Source organism: Artemia sp. Qi Xiang Cuo, chromosome 14 (assembly GCF_049724085.1).
Source record: "Artemia sp. Qi Xiang Cuo chromosome 14, ASM4972408v1, whole genome shotgun sequence".
Lineage (NCBI taxonomy): Eukaryota > Metazoa > Arthropoda > Branchiopoda > Anostraca > Artemiidae > Artemia > Artemia sp. Qi Xiang Cuo.
Genome location: NC_142807.1, coordinates 44606110 through 44626685, shown reverse-complemented (window position 1 = coordinate 44626685; position 20576 = coordinate 44606110). Strand labels below are relative to the sequence as shown.

General features: G+C 35.5%; 1 protein-coding gene across 3 annotated transcripts; it reads left to right on the top strand.

Moving 5' to 3' along the window:
• Positions 1–249: 249 nt before the first annotated feature.
• Positions 250–16434, top strand: LOC148944510 (uncharacterized). 3 transcript variants are annotated; one of them, XM_089099758.1, is made up of 3 exons: positions 278–385; positions 12854–13042; positions 14878–16434. In XM_089099758.1, the coding sequence occupies exon 3, from the start codon at positions 14907–14909 to the stop codon at positions 16356–16358; it is 1452 nt and encodes a 483-aa protein (XP_088955884.1). In that variant the 5' UTR covers positions 278–385; positions 12854–13042; positions 14878–14906; the 3' UTR covers positions 16359–16434. The 3 variants fall into 3 exon arrangements, with proteins under 3 accessions (XP_088955883.1, XP_088955884.1, XP_088955885.1); XM_089099759.1 differs by lacking the exon at positions 12854–13042 and adding an exon at positions 4298–4334 and having other exon boundaries at positions 352–385; positions 14874–16434; XM_089099757.1 differs by lacking the exon at positions 12854–13042 and having other exon boundaries at positions 250–385; positions 14874–16434.
• The last annotated feature ends 4142 nt before the right edge of the window (positions 16435–20576 follow it).

Genomic DNA, 20576 nt, shown 5'->3' with positions numbered 1-20576 from the left:
TATAGTTGACAAGTGCCAAAATACTTTTAAGTCATTTCGGGGGGAGTGGGTTCAAACCCTTCACCCCCCCCCCCCCGGATACGGCCTTGGCAAATGCATGCATTTTGATATAGGGCTGCCGACGGGTTTTACACCTAGCATGACTGTGGGATTGCCTTCTATTTTGCTGCCACGACAAGAATTCACGCTTATGTAAGTTCATTTCGTCACCTATCGCCGCCTTTGCAAAAGCTATTACATCATGGCAATCATTGCGCAAACATCGATTACTAAACGTTGAAGGTGCGGCTAAACAGCACGAAATAAATATTCATTAAACTTGTTTATGCCAGTGTGGAATTTGGATACAAATTTTGAAGTCCTGTGTTTCAAAGAAACCACAATGGTAAAATTTTTGGGACTCTAATCTCTGTATTTTAATTTTGTTTTTGTTTTTTTATTTGCTTTGTTATCATGATGATCAATCAAACAGTTCGTGTAACGAACTGTAAGTAAGGAGCGACCCGGCTCAATGGTAACCGAAACTCTAGAAAACGGGTTTTTGATACCAATAGATACATCAGAAGAATCAGATTTCAATGCCGAATCCGAATATATAACTTTCATCAAGTCTAATTTTACCTATCAAAAGTTATGCGCCTGAGAAAATTTGGCTGATTTTCGAAAAAAGGGAGAAGACCCCCTAAAAGTTATAGAACCTTAATGAAAATCACACAATCGTATTCAGCGTATCAAAGAACCCTACAGTATAGGTTTTAAGCTCCTATCTACAAAAATGTGGAATTTTGCATTTTTTTGCCAGAAGAAAGATCAGGGATGCGTGTTTATTTGTTTTTTTTTTTTGTTTTTATTTCCAGGGGTGATCGTATCGACCCATTGGTCCTAGAATATCTTGGGAGGACTCATTGGAACGGAAATTAAAAGTTCTAGTGCCCTTTTTAAGTGACCAAAAAAACTGGAGGGCAACTAGGCCTCCTCCCACGCTCATTTTTTCCCCAAATTCACCTGATCAAAATTTTGAGATAGCCATTTCAGTAAGGTTGAAAATATGATAACTATGTGCTTTAGGATGACTTAATCCCCCGAAGTCCCCGGGGGGAGGGCTGAAAGGTATGAACCTTACCCAATGTTAACATATAGTATTGGTTATTAGGAAGTATACAAACGTTTTCAGGGGGGATTTTTTCTGGTAGTAGGGAGGTGGATGGGTCGGGCGTTATTTGGGAAGATCTTTCCATGAAGGAACTTTTTATGGGGGAAGGGACCTTGCTATGAAGGGGGCGTCGGATTTCCCATCATTATTTAAAAAAAAAAATCTGAAATTAAATATAAAAAAAACAAGTTTTCCAACTGAAAATAAAGAGTAATATCAAAACTTAAAACGAACAGAAAATGTTACCTGTATGATTGGGTTCACCCAATAGTCAATACCTCGCTCTTTAAGCGAAAGATTTTTTAGTACTTTCATTAGAGCTATTTATTCTAAATAACGGCCTTTGTGATTAAGGGGTCATTTTTAAAGAATTGGAACAAAATTCAAACTTTATCTTAAAGAGCGAGGTATTGACTAGGTTGCGAGCCACCTAATATACGTATTAAAAATATATGAATAGAGAAGTTCGTTACGTAAGTCAATTCGTAAGTTACGTATATTTATTACTAATAAAAACGTTCGTAAATAAAATTAAACAAGTTTCGAGAAAGCCATTTAACCAAATAAAAGTAAAATTAATATACAAATTTTGTTTTAACTATTCATATACGGTGAGCCAAAATCAAAACCTGCATTAATTCAAAAACGTTCAAAAATTAAATAAAAAAAAACAAGTTTTTTTAACTGAAAGTAAGGAACGACGTTAAAACTTAAAACGAACAGAAATTATTCCGTATATGAAAGGGGCTGTCCCCTTTTCAACACCTCGCTCTTTACGCTAAAGTTTGACTTTCTCACAACTCTTTTTTTAAACAATAAAAAACTTTAGCGTAAAGAGCGAGGCGTTGAGGAGGGGACAGCCTCTTTCAAATACGGAATAATTTCTGTTCGTTTAGAGTTTTAACGTCGTTCCTTACTTTCAGTTACAAAAAAACTTATTTTTTTTATTTAATCAACGAAAAAATACAACTTTTATATAAGCCGTGTATCTTGAAATATAGCATTAACGAACTAACACTTTTGTATATTCCAAAAATGAGTGAGTATTGTTTATGTAAGTACGTAAGCAGTAATTTATTCGGGAGGGGAGAAACATAAAAACCAAGTCAAGGTAAAAGTGTAACACACTGACCTTTACTACTCATGGGCACCCATAAAGAGGGCGCTAGGGTAAAATTCTACTTTAGCTACTTTGGGCTATCTTGGAAAGGGTTAGATTGGGAAAATGAAACTTTCAGGAATGGGTCTAGAGGCTAAAGTATGTCCCGGGAGGGTATTTTGAAGTACCTATCTCCACTCCTTCTCCCTCCCCCAACTGAAATTTGGTTCCTTCAAAAATCTCGTCAAAACTAAGATAAGCCTGCATAATCCAAGTATCCACAGAAACAGGTAAGTTTTCTTTAGTATATCTTTCGCTTTATGGTACTATATGGCTCATTTTTCAGTTTTCACTGTCATTTGGGAAAATTGGCGGTAAATATTTACCAAATCATATTATTGAGTTACGACTATAGTGAATATACCACTCAATGACTTTTTTTATGCTCTTTACGAATATAATAATCATTTTTGTCGGAAATGAATTTTAGCCCCCACCCCTCAATATACCAATTCAGGGTATATATTTGCACATTAGGTGGGTGGGGGGTAAGTTTAAACTTACCTCTCATTTACATCTAAAATAAAATCACCCCCACCCCCCTAATGTGCAAATAAATGCCCTGAATTGGTATATATAGGGGTGGGGGCTAAAACTCATTTCTGACAAAAATTATTATTATATTCTTAAAGATCATAAAAAATGGCATCGAGTGGTATATTCGCTTTAGTCGTAACTCAATAATATGATTTGGTAAATATTTACCAAATTGGCTCCATTTTACGCCCCCTCCCTCTTCCAGGATTTTGACGGAATTGTTCTACTGCTTTTTATCCGGCCCAAGAAGTTCCAATTTCGTTTAAGCCCTCCCTTATGACGCCATCCCAACCTGTTTGGGGGATAACCTAACTTTCGTTTGCCCCAGGTTTGGTAGGTCAAAAAGAAAAATATTTGGTAATCTGTAATTGCCCATCCGTCAAATGTGTCCTAACCATTTCAAAGCCCTACAAAGTGGGATAGAACAATATTTTTCGTACAACTTATTTGACAATTGTTCAGTCAAACGGGTACTCAACATTATTTATATACCTTTGCTCTGGGAAAACAACAACAAAAAATCTTCCTCCGCCTTCCAAAGGACCCATGTTTTGGATCCATACTTGACCACTTTTTTTTGGTAGCTTCAAACATTTTATCCCGCGTTAAAAAAAAAACTATTGCAATTGATTTTTGTAAATTTTAGTAGGCCTATTCAATAGTGCCTTTTAGTATTTCAGTATTCAATAGTATTTAGTATTTTTACGGCTGGGGGGGGGGGGTGAATAAATAATAGTGTAGCTTATTATGGCCTCTCGGGGTATGATCTTAACAGTAAAATTGAATTTGTTTTGTTGTAAGATTTGTGGTATCGATTAGGATATGCGATTTGTACTAGTTGTTTTATGATTTATTTAGTCCTGTTTTAATTTTTAATGTATTTTTGCCACCCCCTCGAACAAGTTTTTTACTTCTCGGGGTGGCTATTAATACTGATGTTAGTTTTTTTTTCGGTTTAATAAATATATATCTCTCTAATAGCCAATTGTCACTACGGAATTACACTCAACAGAACTTATTGATATCTATTATAATTAATAATTTGCTTAGGCGCTTCCACTTTCATTCACTTTTTCCAAAATTTATTATGTAAATGTATCTTATTATGAATTCCAAAGGGCTGACTTTCCTTCCCGTTGATTGCTAACGTTGTCTTTCTTATTTGCTGATAAGGGCAAAATTCTAGTTTAATGGCTTTTTGCTATCATAGAAAGTACCTAGTTTTGATATTTGAAGTAAACTCATAAATATGTTCAGGGCCATAACAACCTCATCGGAAGATATTTTGAAGCACCTACTTCCAATCCTCCCTTCAGATGGTACTGGCATTTGACTCCAAATAGATCTGCTCAAATGAGGCACAAGAAAAGCGTTTTGAGCCTCCTACCTTTGCTCTATCCTGACCTATTAGATTTTAAATATCTGTAAATCTATTTCTTTAATTTCAGGACAAACCATTATATGACTTAAAACTCTGCTGAAATAGTAAGAATTGCATTTTCAAAAGGATAAAAGGATAGGATAAAGATCCTCCTGAGCCATTGCTGGCGCATAGGGCGTCAAGTCGACGTTTCAGTTGCTGTTTGTTATTACAAAGACAAGTAGCCAGCTTGTCGCTCAACCTTGCTGAAGTGGGGAGCAAACCCTGGTGTTCCGTATTGGCAAGAAGAGCTACAATCCACTGTGCTACAACAGCATTTTAAAAAACTAAAGCCAGATGAAAAACAGATTGAAAACTCAACAAAGTAAATTCAAATGGATTTGCTGAAGAAAATGTGCATTGTCATTTTAAAATACAAATTCTGATATTTATTCCTTAGAATCTTAATAATATTTTATTTCTTAATGCTATAAAACAATTTTTTTCAGCAAAGTATAAATTATATTCTGGATTTAGAAAGCATATGGGTTTTGAACCCTACTCATATTAATTTCTGCTCGTTTTGAGTTTGACTCTTAGCGTTTTAATTTCTGTTTGTTTTGGGTTTCATTTATTTATTGATACTGATTTGTGGTAATTGCATGCTTGGTAGATTATTTGATTGTATTTTGTTCATTTTTGGTTTAATGGAGTTCTTTACTTTTTTTGAGAAAAACTTATTTTGTGGAAAAAGTTTTTTTAATTAATTTCTGTTCGTTTTATATTCACATAGTCTTTTTCAGGGAAAAAGAAAATGATAGTTTGAATCTTTCAGGTTTTCCTTTAATAATTTATTGTTTGGCCTGCTATTTGTATGTTGAAGAAACTGTTTCAGCAATTTTTAACAACATAAACTCTTTTGAAAATCATGGCACAAATAGTAGTGTTTAATTTAGTCATATAAATTTTCTAGTTGACATGATAAATGAAAGTTAATACCATTCCAAACAAATTATATTTATGCTCTTTCACAGCCTGGATACACTTACACTCTTTTGATTTAATAAAATTTTAAGAGCAGAAGTAGTAATAGAAGTAGCCCTAAAAATTTTAACTTAATACCCTCAGTTGTTCTTGGTATATTCCTGAGATGTTTTATAGGCAACCACCATAAAAACAGTGTGTTTTGATTAGTTTTTAAACAATATTTTGTTTTTAAGCATAATGGGCAAATAACATAACTGTGGGGGGTTGGCCTAACCCTAAATTTATAGTTACTAGACCAGTCAGCTATGCTGAACAAAATGGATGACTTAAAATTTTGATTGGAAGGGTCTGAAAAATTATGAGCTAATGAGGAGGGCTGATTGCACTCCAATCACTTTTGACTCTTAAGAGGGCACTAGAACTTTAAATTTTCAATAAATTAGCTACTTTAAAAATAAATAATCCTACTAGCTATGATAGAGCATCACTGCCTATGTCCTTATATACCCTATAGTGCTTATATGCCCTTTTAATACCTGTATGCATATAGGTTTTTCGTTTAATTGAAACTCCTAAACTTTCTCTAAGAGTTTCAATTTAATGCCATTAGTATCGTTAGTTACAGTAACCGTAGAAACAGCATTAGATGAATACGCAGTCTCCTCTAGCTAGCTGAAAATCCACAACCTATGAAGGTATAAAGGTAGAATTTTTAGAGAATATTTCTGTTGTATGGATGACAACCTGCCATCCGTATGCAGGTTGTCAAAAGGGGCATACTACTACTACTACTAACAACTCATCGCAGCACCAAGCCGCCTGAGGCCAACACAGCTACGCACGCTCCTCCTCCACCCCAATCTATTCAAAGCCTCCCTTTTTACACCCGCCCACGAAGTTCCCATTTCCTTTAAATCTTTCTTTATGACGTCCTCCCACCCCAGACGGGGACGACCTGCTTTCCGTTTAGCCCTAGATGGTTGGCCGAAAAGAACAATCTTCGGCAATCTGTCATCCTTCATCTGCACAACATGCCCTAACCACCTCAACCTTTCTTTCATTATAGACCTAGAAAGCGGTATTGAACCACATTTTTCGTATAGCCTATTGTTTGAAATACGGTCAGTCAGCCGGGTACCCAGAACAATCCTTAAGCAATTTTTCTGGAAAATTTCTTGCAAATCTTCATCCGCTTTTCGGAGCGTCCATGCTTCAGAGTCAAAAGGGGCATATGAACAATATATTAGGAACAGTTTCGTGTGTGATTTAAAACTTACAACGCTTGTTGTGGGGGATGTTGAACTAACCAAAAGACAATATTTGCATCATAATACTAATGCTTACTACTTTTATTACTATTACTGCTACTAATACTACTGCTATTACTACTACTGCTTCTAAAAATAAGACTACTACTATTAACTGTACTCCTACTGCTACTACTATATTTACTGTTGCCACTACTACAACTAATAAACTTAAGGGTATTAAAGCGGAAATTTTGTTAAATATTGTAACTATTGATATAAAACACACTATGCCCATATAGGTTGTCAATGGACATATCAGCAATGCTTCAGGACCGGTTGATGGTATTAAATTAAAAATTCCAGTGTGCATTGAAGGGGATGTTGAAAAAAGGTGCTATTTGCATACTGCTACTAATACTACTACAGCTATTGCTCCGCATAATTACTGAACCTTTCAAGAATGCTGAAAAAATTGATGTCTCAAAACTTTGTTTGGATATTTGTTTAGGGATATGATGGGCGTGGGGGAGGTTTCTCTCAAATAACTGACTCTTAAAAAGGGCACTATAACTTCCAATTTAAAATCAGATGAAATCCATCTGAATTTAATACGACCACCCATTCCGTAAAAACCTTATATGCCCCCAGGGCATAACTTAAAAGCCCTTGTCCCAGGGCTCTAGGGGGTTGTGCCAACCCGGGAGGCATTGTTATACGTTCTTTGGACTATTTTACACAAAATTGCCATCGGAAATTTCAATCAGATGCATTTGGTGAAAAGAGGCTTAGTTGGGTGGGGGTGCTACTTGACCTCCATCACTATTGACTCTTAAAAGGGAACTAGAACTTATGATTACCAATCCAATGAGTCCCTTTATGCGACCACCCTTTTTATAAGAATCTTATATACCCTAAGGGCATAATTTACATCCCTTTCCCTGAGATCTATAAGGGGGGGGTCTTCCTCACAGACATAATTTCCAAAACCTTCAACTACGATGAATAAAATTGTTTTCTTCAAATTTTGATTGGAGGCGTTAAGGCAAATGATGAGTGTGGAGGGGGGGGGCTGTTTGGTCCCAACTCACTTTGACTCTTAAAAAGGGCAAATAAGCCCAATCTGATGTTTATACGACTGCCATAAAAAACATGTTTTTTCGTCCCTAGAGACATTTATATATTCTTTGGACTATTTTGGAAAAAAAATCGCTATCTCATAATTTCAATCAGATGCGTTTGGTGAAAAAAGGCTGTGGGGGGGGGGGGTTAAATGTCCTCTTATCACTTTTGACGTTTAGAAAGGAACTAGAACTTCCAATTTCAACCAAAGTAGTCTCATCTGAAGTTAAACAACCATCCCTTCCATAAAAACCTTAAGTATCCCTGGGCATAACTTACAACGCTTTCCCCTAATCTTTGTTGTTTTTTTTTTCAACCCCAAAAGCCTTGTATGATATTTAGACTATTTTGAATAGAATGGCTATCTCAAAATTTCTATTAGATGCGTTTCAGGACAAAACAAGGTATGTGTGTGTAGGGGGGTGGTAGCTGCCCTCTGATCACTTTAACTCTTAAGAAGAGCACTAGAACGTCTGATTACCAATCCAATGATGCCCCTCCGAAGTTTATATGACCACACTTTCTATAAAAACATCATATTCCCCCAGGGGCATAACTGACAACCCTTGCCCTGAGTGTTGGGGGGATTTTTTTTATCCTCAAAGCCATAATTTCCGAACCTTTCAAAAACCTTGAACAAAATGGCTATCTCAAAATTTTGATTGTGTGATTGGGGAAATGGGGGACATGGGGGGGGGTCATTTGCCCTCTAATCACTTTCGACTAATAAAAAAGGTATTAGTTTCTAATTTCCAATTGAATGAGCGCTTTTTGAAGCTTCTACGACAACACTTTCTATAAAAACTTATATGTGCCAAGGGCATAGCTTAAAACCCTTGTCCTGAGGATTCTGGGAGGAGCGGGGTATGTCATCCTCAAAGACATAATTTCCAGACCATATCAAAATGTTGATCGGAAATGTTTGGGGAAATGATGGGCGGGGGGGGGGTTGATTCTCCCTCTGATTAGTTTCGACTATTAAAAAGGGCAGTAGCCCTCTCAATTTCTAATCCAATGAGCCCTTTTTGAAGTTTTTACTACAACACTATAAAAACTTTATATGCCCCGAGGGCATAACTTACAAACTTAGCTCTGAGGGCTATAGGGGGAGGGGAGACAACGCTTTGTATAAAAATCCTTGAATGCCCCCAGGGTATAACTGAAACCTCTTCCTAGCTAATTTTTCTACTATGAGCTGCCTCCCCCTAGTAGCATAATATTTGTAAGTATGAATATATAATGAGTCAGAGGTAGTAGGCTTGAGATTGTCTGCACATGATTTCGACTCTTGTTGATAGAAGAGCATTGCCAAGTGCCGAAAACCATGTTGTGACCAAGATGGGCCCAGGATTGCACAAAGCCCCCATTCATGGAGGTCCCATGGACTTCTTGCTGTCCAGTTCAAAGCCGGCTTAAGCACTTCGGTGTAGACTTGAGAAGATACGTGATCCCCGTCCTGCACCAGTATCCGGGATCATTGCTTCTCCTGAGGCCAAAATAATTTCAATGATTTAAAGAACATGAAAATTGGAACTTGGAATGTTACGACGTTAAAAAATGACCATCGTATCGACATTCTGACTGACGAATTCAGAAGACTTATTAGGAGTTTCAGAAACTCATATCTCAGGGGTAGGAAGCCTGAAATTAGGTGATATAGAATTTGTTTACTTAGGCAGGAAGGATGGGGTACATAGACAGGGAGTAGGGTTCATGATTAGTAAGGAAGCTGCTAAGTCTTGTTTAGGCTGGAAAGGTATTAATAACAGAATACTTATTGCTCATTTTATGATTAAAAAGTTTAGGGCATCAATTATAATAGTATATGCCCCTGTAGAACCGACTGACGGGATTATGTTATAGTAAACCGAATACTGGCAGGATCAATACAGGATACTAGGGTATATAGGAGTGCTGTTATTAATGTTAAAAGTAAATATCACCATCTGGTAATGTCAAGAGTTAATTTAAAGCTCAAATTTCGGAAGGGTAACTACTTCCCGGGAATTTATGATGTTGGTGTCAGTTGATGTCAGTTGAATACTAAACTTGAGAGTTTAAAATTTGATAATGTGGAAGATGGTTGAATAATTTTAGAAAAATAATTTGTGAAGTTGCTGAAGGTGTCGTAGGGAAGAAAGCTAGGACTGCAGCTAAGAATATTAGTGAAAAAGCTTTATGTTGAATAGAAAGGAGAAAGGACTTGTACAAAAATTATCTGAGTGATAGATCATATGAAAACGAAAGGAATGTAAAGAAAGTGGAGAAAGCATTAAACTATAAACTAATGAGGTGTGAAGTGGAGGACATGGATAAAATTGCCGAGGATCTGGAAGATGCAGCTAGACGCCATAATAGTAAAATATTGTACTGGCATGTCAATAATTTGAGAGGGAGTAGTCAATCCGGACTTGGGCCAGTTAAAGATAGGAATTGGGCAACAATTAGCAACAAGGAAAGAATTAAAGAGAGCTGGGCAGAGCATTTTGAGAATTTGCTAAACCAAGATAGAGTTGCAGGAAAAGATATAGAGGAAAATAAAAAAGTTTGTGATACCTTGGATGTGAAGGGAGATTTGTTTTGCGAGGAAGAATTAACGACAGTACTAAAAGGATTAAGAAATTGCCGAGGATCTGGAAGATGCAGCTAGACGGCAAAATAGTAAAATATTGTACTGGCACGTCAATAATTTGAGAGGGAGTAGTCAATCCGAACTTGGCCCAGTTAAAGATAGAAATGGGATCACAATTAGCCACAAGGGAAGAATCAAAGAGAGATGGGCAGAGCATTTTGAGAATTTGCTAAACCGAGATAGAGTTGCAGGAAAAGATATAGAGGTAAACAAAAAAATTTGTGATACCTTGGATGTGATGGAAGATTTGTTTTGCGAGGAAGAATTAACGACAATACTAAAAGGATTAAAAAATAATAAGGCTCCAGATGCTGATAGGGTAGTAAATGAGTTTCTTAAATATGGTGGCTCTGAGGTTAGTCATAAGTTACTGGAGATTATGAATATGATTTTTGAAAAAGGGGAAGTACCAAATGATTTTAGTAAAATATTAATTAAGCCACTTTATAAGAAAGGTGATAAAAGTGAGTGCGGTAATTATCGAGGTTTTTATAGAAAGCGCTGTCGTAGAAGCTTCAAAAAGGGCTCATTCAATTGGAAATTGAAAGGACTAGTGCCCTTTTTAAAAGTAGAAAGTGATTTAAGGGTAACTAACCCCCCTCTCACGCTCACCATTTTCCCAAACACACCCAATCAAAATTTTAAGATAGCCATTTTGTTCAAAGTAGTTGAAAGTTCTGGAAATTAGGTCTTTTAGGATAATAATTCCCTCAGAGCCCTCAGTGCAAGGGTTGTAAGTTATGCCCTTGGGCATACAGGATTTTTATAGATAGAGTTGTTGTAAAAATTACAAAAGGGGCTCATTCAATTGGAAATTGAGAGAGCTAGTGCCCTTTTTAATAATCAAAAGTGATTGGAGGGTAACTAACCTCTCTCTCACGCCCACCATTCCCCCAAACACAGCCATTTTTTTCAACGTAGTAGAAAGTTCTTGAAATTAGGTCTTTGAGGATGACACCCGACCCCCCCCCCTGCAGCCCTCAGGGCAAGGGTTGTAAGTTATGCCCTGGGGGGCATATAAGGTTTTTATTGAAAGCGTTGTCGTAGAAACTTCAAAAGGGCTCATTTGATTGGAAATTTAAAGGGCTAGTGCCTTTTTTAATAGTTTAAAGTGGTTGGAGAGCGACTAATTTCCCCAAACATCCCACCATCTCACGCCCACCATTTCCCCAAACACATCCAATCAAAATTTCGAGATGGCCATTTTGTTTAACGTAGTTAACACTTCTGAAAATTAGGTCTTAGAGGATGACAACCACCCTAACAGCCCATAGGGTTGTAATTTATGCCCGGGGGGCATATAAGGTGTTTATAGAAAGAGTTGTCGTAGAAACTCAAAAAGGGCTCATTCGATTGGAATTCGAAAGGCCTAGTGCCGTTTTTAATAGTCAAAAGTGATTGGAAGCCTTGACATTTTTATAGTGAAGATCGATGTAGGAATAATTTTTTTATTTTTTGTTGTTGTTGTTTAGACCAGGGTACTTCGTATCGAAGGAGTTGTCGTAGGAACTTAAAAAAGGGCTCATTCGATTGAAAATAGAAAGGACTGATGCCCTTTTCAATAGTCGAAAGTGATTGGAGGGCAACTAATCCCCCTCCCAAGCCCACCGTCCCATTTGCCTATTATGTTTAACAACCAAATGTTGACTTAAGATTAAATCAAAATGCACTGTCTTAATGCTAATTCCCAATAAGGCATCTCAGCAGTATCCCAAGAACGAATGAGGGCATTATGTTCAAACATTCGGGGCTACTTCTGCTCTTAAAATTTAACCAAATCAAAATAGCGTAAGTGTATCCAAGCTATCAAAGAAAGTAAACAGATTTTTTTGCGAATGGTCTCAAGTTTTCCATTTCAGATCAACTAGAAGAGGTATGAAACTAAATTAAACAATACTATTTGTCTCAAGATTTTAAAAGGGTGTATGTTGTTAAAAATTGCTGAAAATTTTTCTCCAGCATACAAATAGCAGGCCAAACTATAAAGTCTTAAAAAAACGAAAAGATATAAAGTATTATTTTCTTTTTCCCTGAAAGGCTATGTCTATATAAAAAGAACAGAAGTTAATTAAAAAACATTTTCCACAAAATAAGTTTTTCAAAGAAAAGTAAAGAACTCCATTAAACAAAAAATTAGCAAAAATAAAATCAAATGATCTACCAAGCATGAAACTACCACAAATTAGCATCGATAAATAAATGAAACCCAAAACCAACAGAAATTACAATAAATAACCGAGTCAAACTCAAAACGAGCAGAAAATAACATAAGTTGGGCTCAAAACCCCTATGCCTTCCCAAGGCCAGAACATAATTTGTACTTTACTGAAAAAATACAAATGAATATGCATTGTCAGTTTAATATACATATACTGATATTTAGTAATCAAAATGTTAATATTATTTGATTTATTAAAGTTATAAAAGTAAAAACATTTATATCTTTTACAGTAAAAAACACTTTTTATTTTTGTTTTCTTTTACATATTGTCTGCTGCTATTGTGTCTAGATGATAGTAACAATCTTCTGTTTCAGTATCTTCAAATTTCAGAGTTAAGATGTAATACAAGCCTTTTTATTTTCTTTTTTTTTACCCTGTAGCCTATCTGACCTATGTGAAGGCACAGAAATTATTCTAATTGATAATTTTCACAGGTTGATCCCTGCATAAAGCTTATGTTGCGATTGCCACCTCGTACTCTATCCTGTGTTTGATTTGTCGTCCCGAATAGCTTATCATTGGCAAAGTCTGCCTTATTTATAGTTTCAAAAGCGTATTCTTATATTTGTTCTAAAATGTTACACATCTTTCTCAAAACCCCATTGGAATTCTATGTCAGGTAGGTTTTCTGTTCCCACATTATTCCAACCTGTTTGTTTTCCTTTTTATCAATATTTCCCAATTTATTTTTTCTTCTGTGATTTCTTATTCATTCATTTCTTATTATATTATTCTCTTCAGTTCTTATCTACTTTTTCTATTCTTCATATAATCTACATAACCTTCCTCCCCAAATCTTTTTTTTTTTGTGTATTATGTGTCACTTGTCAGCACCTAAAGCCTGATTTTGACCAAAAAGTTTTGGTAACTCATATAGTTACCCATACTCTTTGGTTTTGACTTTAAATAAAGTTTAGGCTGACAAAACTCGTCGACAGGGCTTGTCAACCTGCATGTGGCTCTAATTGTGATAAGAGTTCGCCTTTCTAGTATACTTATTGTTTTTGCTAATTACAGTACTCTTGGCACAGCCAGCAGAACTGAATCTAATCTCCGTTTGAAGATAATTGCCCTTTTTGAAAGAGTTATTCAGTGGTTTGATGTATATTAATGTTGGAAAGTCACGTTTTCTCAGTTTCTCTCAAGTTTCAAATGCTTGCTCTGGTTAAATGAAATATACATATTGAGAGGTTCTGTTACTAGACCTAGGGATCGATTACTGGTTATCTTGCTTGATAAAAATCTGTTTCAAGCATCATATTAACCTTATTAAAATGAAAGTGTCTAGAGGCCTCAGGAACATGTTTCCAGGGTCAATTCTTAGCATCTTGTTCTACAGCCTAGTTCAGGCTTGCGTTCCGTACTGTTCTATTATTTGGAATTTAAATTTTCCCTCGTTACCGAAGCCACTTTCAAATTTTTTTTTGATAAAGCAATGACTCTTATACAAGACACTAACCCTTCTCTATTTAAACTGTTGTTTGACTTGAAATCTTTTTATTTTCTGTCTTGTGCTGTTTTCACTTTTTTAAAGTTACATGGCCATCTTCCTGTTGCCCTATATAGTAATATAGCTTTTATTTCTGAGCAATCGACTTATCATTTCCGCACTTCCAATAACTTAGATACCTTATACACCGTCAATTCGGTCTGACTTCAACCTCTGATAGCTTGCAACATGAAATGGAATACTCCTATAGTCTGCACGGAGCTGCCATTCATTTGGTATCTTTAAACATTATGTTAGAGAATGTCTAATTAATAATTGTTGTCCCCGGTTTTCCTTGGAGTTGATGTCCCTGGATTGGCTTGGATGTTTGATAGAGTTGGTAAAATTATATGCCAATCTCCTGCCTAGCTTGTGATTTTTGGGATTGTTAAGGTGGGCAACAGGTTTATTAATTTTTTGTGTGTGTCAGTTGTCTCTTGAAGGAGTGAATACATTAACTTGATTATGTTTTTTGATGTGTTTGTTCCATTTTTTTTTCTCCCCCGTTTTTCTTGGCCATAGAGCCTTACGGGAGAGAATCTGTTGGTCTTATATTGTTGTAAATTTATTGATGAATAAATAAACTCTGAGCTTTTTATCTCTCTCTGATCAGTTTATTAAAGTTTGAAAACGATAAACCAATGTAAACAGAGGTTTCGCGAAGTTTGCAATTTTTAAATAGATAACCGTGTTTATTGTTTAACCGCCTATTGGCAACAACTGATAAACAAAAAAAAATACAAAATAAAACAACTCCGGAATCTGATGGTAATTTATCAATAACTTAGGATAAAAACGTCAATAAGATTCAGCCGGAGAAATATTGCCTGCAAAAAAGAGGCTCAGTACTTTGTTATTCAAATTTCTTTCACTGGCCGTTTCCAAAAGTTTACTTTGCTGCGTTGTTATCATATTATCTGTCATTGACTCTGAATAAACAAATCATGAGAAAATTTTAATTTTAGGTAGGAAAAGTACTATTTACTGCTGGAGTTGTCATGCTGACTCTTGCAAATCTTGGAGGAGCCTTCCCCCTTGAAAAGCGTGAAGAAACACATGCTCCGACTCAGAATGAGGAAATCAATCATGCCAAAGATTCAAAGAATGAGATGCCAGCGAAACTTCCATGTGGCCATGACTATCACTTGGCCCACATAGTAAAAGACGAAGTAATTATTTATGTGCCGCAGGATATTGTAAAAGAAACTTTTGAGAAAGTTAATAAAACTTTAGAAGAAATACAGAAGAACTATGAAAAAAAGAAAGCAGAAAATGATGAAAAAAGTCCATTTGATGAAGAATCGATCCAACATATTGTTAAGATTGTCCCCGTAGGAAAACCTAAGAAACAAGAAGAAAATAATAGTAAACATCAATCAAAAAGGGATTTAAAGTTTGATTGGTCAAGGCCTGAACAGCTAAGGAATAGTAGAGAAGTCAAAGTTGGAGATATTAGCAAGAACCTGACCCAGGAAAAAGAGAAAATATCGATACCAGTTCTTCCAGAAAAGCTTCCTTGTGGGCATGATTATCACTTAACTCACTTTATAACTGATGAAATGTTTGTGTATGTTCCTTCCAATTCTTTAAAAGAAACTGTAAAGAAAATAAATGAGTCTCTACAGGAAATAAAAGCAGATTATGAGAAAAGAAAGAACGAAAGCATAGAATCAAGTCCATTTGATCGTGAAGTGGTACAGCATACAGTGCAGATAATACCTATTTATGGAAAACCAAATGAAAATGTTGAAAGACTTGGTGAGGGCCAGCAATCCACACGAGTTCAAAGGCTTGTAGAGCAAGTACAAGCTATTCCAACAGTAGAAGAACCTACTCCAGTAGTCTCAAGCAAGGACGAAAAAGAATCGCATGTGCTAGATAAAGATACATTGAATACCACACATAGGTTACCATGCGGTCATGAATATCACATAATTCATGTTATTCATGACCAAATGATCGTCTATGTACCTCGTGGGATTCTTAATGAGACAATTGTAAAAGTGAATAAAACTCTGCAAGAAATCCAATCTAAATCTTCGGAAGAAATTGAATCTAAGAAAGATAGTGGTTTTGACAAAGAAGTTGTGCACAATATGGTTAAGATAGTCCCAGTAGTGCCCCCTCACCGTCACACACCAACTGGGGAAATAATATGGGACTCGCAACAAATGAGTGAGCCTGAACCTCTTCCAACTCCTGTTCCAGAGCATCAAGACAGACACAAAAGAGAAAACAATTTTCACGGTAATATGTTTGGCGTCGGGTACCCTCAAAATCCTTATCATGAATTTGGGCATCATCATTCTCAAGGTTATAGATATCAAGACATTCCAGATCCGGGTTATCAAAGATCGTACATGGATAGCAGTTATAATAATGGCGGGAATAGGAATTTAGATGGATATAATCAAAGAAACTATGGCTTCAAGCCTCGTTTTCCAATATAAAATATGCCATAAGTGATTTAATTTTTTGCTATCAGTTTGGAATGTATTTTTCTATCTAATAAATTTATTAAGTGGATTAGATTTTGGCAGTTTTTCTTTACAAAATATTGATTTTAAAAAGTATTTTGTAAAGCAGAAGCTTTTCAAAGAAAATTTAATTCACAGTGAAACCTATGATGAGCAGAAACAGTCCTATAAAGATTCAAAACTAAAAAAAAAACATTGGAAATTACTATCAATGAATAAATGAACCCAAACAAATAGAAATCCAAATAGATGATGACACCAAATTTATGGTTAACAGGTACTGTAGAAGATGAATAAGTAAATCCTAAATCAAAAAGGAATGAAATAAATAATCAAGTCACCTAAAACGAATAGATGTTAGCACAAACAGAAGTAAGGCTATCATCCCCTGGGACCTCAAGGCCTAACGTCATTTGCGCTCCTCTTCCGATTAGTTCAACTGAAATTGCTGATTTACCACCTCATGCCTTAAAACTGAAGAATAACAGAATAATTATGACAAAGCGTAATATCCCATTGTATACTTTCAACTAAAAATATATAAGCCATAATTCAATATGTATAATGGATGTATGTGTATTTTTATATCCGTGCTTATGTGAAAGGTCTTACATTGGTCTTTAGAATCACAGTGGCCCCTAAAATAGTAATTGTTTCCTTAAAAAGCTCACGTAAAGTATGTATGATTGACATTTAATGAATGTTGTTAAATTAAGAACAAAAGATAGTACTACGAATTAATTGTCACAAATAAGATTGAGGCTGTCACAAAATACAAGTAGACCCAGTCACATTTGCTCACAAACCAGCAGCTGCTGAATGGCCGGATTATTAGTGGCTGCATGGTTGTTTTTTGATCTGAGAGGTAAGTAATGGTAGCGCTAACCAAGGCTTTTTACTAAGGTACAAAAGGGGGAGATTGGGTGTCTTATTTTATATTTTAAAGGAGGGTGTGTTGAAAAAAGAACGGCATGGCTATTCAGCTGTACGGTGCTTTTTGGTTCGTGGCGTGGAAAACCGAGAAGATTGAAGATTATTCCTAGGTATGTTTTACATATATTGTCTTTTGTTCCAGTTTAACATCCCCCTTAACATGCTGTGAAAGTTTAAGCTAATACCATAAAACCGTTAATTGCTTTTCCTGAGGTTATGATAATTTTAATGATTTAAATAATATGAAAAGAACTGGACTTATTAGGAGTTTCAGAAGCTCATGTCGTAAGGGTGGGAAACATGAAATTAGGTCATATAAAATTAATTTACTCAGGCAGGAAAATGGGGTGTATATGCAGGGCCTAGCAGGGGATAGAGGGATTACTGATGGGACCACTGGTATACCTTGCTATTCTAATTATCCAGATTGAAAGTCCTTGTATGACTCCGGTTCAAACGAGATATGACTTGTCTACCTTCATACTAAAATACAGGGGTGGGAGGGAGGTATTGGAGAAGCCACAGACCGATATTATATCCCCAATGATACAGATTGAAACACAGATTTTGCAAACAGTTGACAGGGATAGAGGACTAAGAAAAGCTTAGATTTACCTCTTTTTTGTACCAAGTCAGGATATAATTTGTTTCTGTGCCGATTCAAGACTTAGCCTGCTTAGCGCCAAACTAACACAGCATGCTTATCACTAAACCATGACTCGGTCACTTTTCGTATCAAATTGGAAGAAACCCCGATTTACACAGAATCACATCAAACTGTTATTTGTTCAATATGTGTCCCAACAATGAAGTTACCAACTCCTCCATATTCTAAAAATGGCATATCTCATGGGCAAGTTTTGTAGGAAAAGATGTTATTTTCCTTGATGTGCTCAGCAGGAAAATATATCTGGCTTGGTTCAAAAGCTAATTTTCTTGCTTAAGGTTAGATTTCTAATATTAAAACTAGGAAAAGAGAAAAGCTCAATTTCTTTAGGAAAGAGAGAGATGTTGAAATTAGAGGCACATATGGTAGCATTCCTCAAGTTTAGTTCCACACATAGAAAATGAAATGTTAAGGTCAGCTGAAATCGCGAGCTAAAATTACCAGTATGGTTAGATGGCAGTACATTTAGAATGGATTTCTGATGTTTCTTTATTATAGGCAGCGAAGTAGCGCTGCCTAATTAAAGAGCGCTATGGGGCACAATGTTTGATTTTTTTTATTTGATTGGAACTTGGAAGTTCTAGTGTCCTTTTTAAGAGTCAAAAGTGATTGGAGGGTAACTTGCTTTCCCCCATCCCCATCAGTTCCCCAAATACACCAAATCAAAATTTTGAGATAGAAGTTTTGTTTTGCATAGTTGAAAGGTTCAGTAAATATGTCTCTGGTGATGAGCCCCCCCCCATAGTCCTCAGGGTTGTTAGTTGAGCTCCAGGGACATATTAAGTTTTTATGGAAGTGATGGTCGAATAGATTTCGGAGGGGGATTATTTGATTTGAAATCAGAAGTTCTAGTACCCTTTTAAGAGTTGAAAATATTACAATTCCTCCAGGGTGGATACAACCCCCTAGATCCCAGGGGCAAGGGTTGCAAGTTATGCCACGGGGCATTTAAGGTTTTTATGAAACAGGTAGTCGTATAAACTTCGGGTGAGGTTGATTTGATTAGAGATCCAAAGTTCTAGTGCTGCTTTTAAGAGTCAAACTTGACTTCAGGGAATCTAGCCTCCCCCCTAAACACAACATTTCCAAAAACACATCCAATCAAGAGAGCTCAGTATCCAATTCTAATAGAGCTAATTTGTCCAGTATTGCAGAAAGGTACGGTAATTATGTCTTTGGGGATGTCAACCTCCCAAGAGTCCGTAGCAGAAGGGCTGTAAGTTAGGTAGTTCGTCCATCGTTTACATAGAGTATATGTTACTGAGAAAGGTCGGCATATATGACCTTTACTTTCCAAAAAGACAGAGCATTCAGGTGAGCCTTTCAGAGAACGTTGAGGAAAATGTTGACCTAAATCATTACACGTTATTTGAATACGGGTTGACAAATGGGCGTAATTCACGAATGACAATGTAGATTAATTTGGAACTTTCAGGGAATTAATTAATTAAAAACTTTCCGAAAAATAAGCTTTTCAAAGAAAAGTAAAGGCCATTTTAAACTTACGCTCGGCAGATACAAATGCCTGTTAAAATTCAAACTCAAAACGACCAAAAATTACTGTTAAAGAGTAAATGAAACCCAAAACGAACAGAAATTAAATAAACAATCATAGCAAATAACATACAACAAGTAATAATATAAATGAATAACTAGATCTTAAAACTATTAATGCTTAGATTGAATATGAAAATCAAGCTTAAAACGAAAAAATATATTTTGATATTGAAGTATAAATGAAACTTAAAACGACCAGAAATTAAATTAATAATCAATGCAAACAAATATACAATAGATATTAATGTAAATGAATAAATAAATTTTAAAACGAGTGAAACTTAAATTGAATATGCAAATCAAGCTTGAAACGAACAAAAATCACTACAAATAAGAGCTGGGTATCGCCACCTTTTTTCACCTTAAAAGTCTAAGACCTACTGTGTCATTGGCACTTAACTGAAAATCAATTTTATAATAAATATTTCCTTTTGTACTTAATATTGAAAATAAACATTAAAATTATAATAAAATTTTTAGTTCTTTCTAGAGTTGTTCAAGACGAATATAGTTTCACTACAAACAGCAGTTTGGATACTGACCCCTTCCTTAACTGTGAATAAAAACCAAAAGCCTACTGCGTCAATGGCGCTTAACTGAAAACGAATTATATTCCAATATTTTCTTTTCCAGTTCTTACAGCATTGAAAATAAAAATAAAATTACAGTGAAATAAAATTCTTGAACTGATGGATCTTTCAACAAGTAACATCACTATATGTCAAATATTCAATTTGATGCTGTTTATACTTTCCAAGACTGTTCATACGCATATAGTTTTCAGTAAAGCACCAATGACGCAGTAGGTTTTAGACTTTTACAGTGAGAGAAGGAGGCGATACCCAAACTTTTGTTTGTGGTTATTTTTGTTCGTTTCAAGCTTTATTTGCATATTCAATTTAAGTTTCACTCGTTTTAAGATTTATTTATTCATTTACGTTAATATCTATTGTATTTTTGTTTGCATTGATTGTTTATTTAATTTCTGTTAGTTTTAAGTTCCATTTATGCTTCAATAGCAGAACATATTTTTT

What these genes read in the sequence shown, in the direction of transcription:
- LOC148944510 (XM_089099757.1), top strand. Translation starts at nt 326, where the DNA reads ATGCCAGTGTGGAATTTGGATACAAATTTTGAAGTCCTGTGTTTCAAA. An exon ending in GTTTCAAAGAAACCACAATG is followed by an intron (nt 386 to 14,873) that starts GTAAAATTTTTG and finishes TTTTAATTTTAG; the next exon opens with GTAGGAAAAGTACTATTTAC.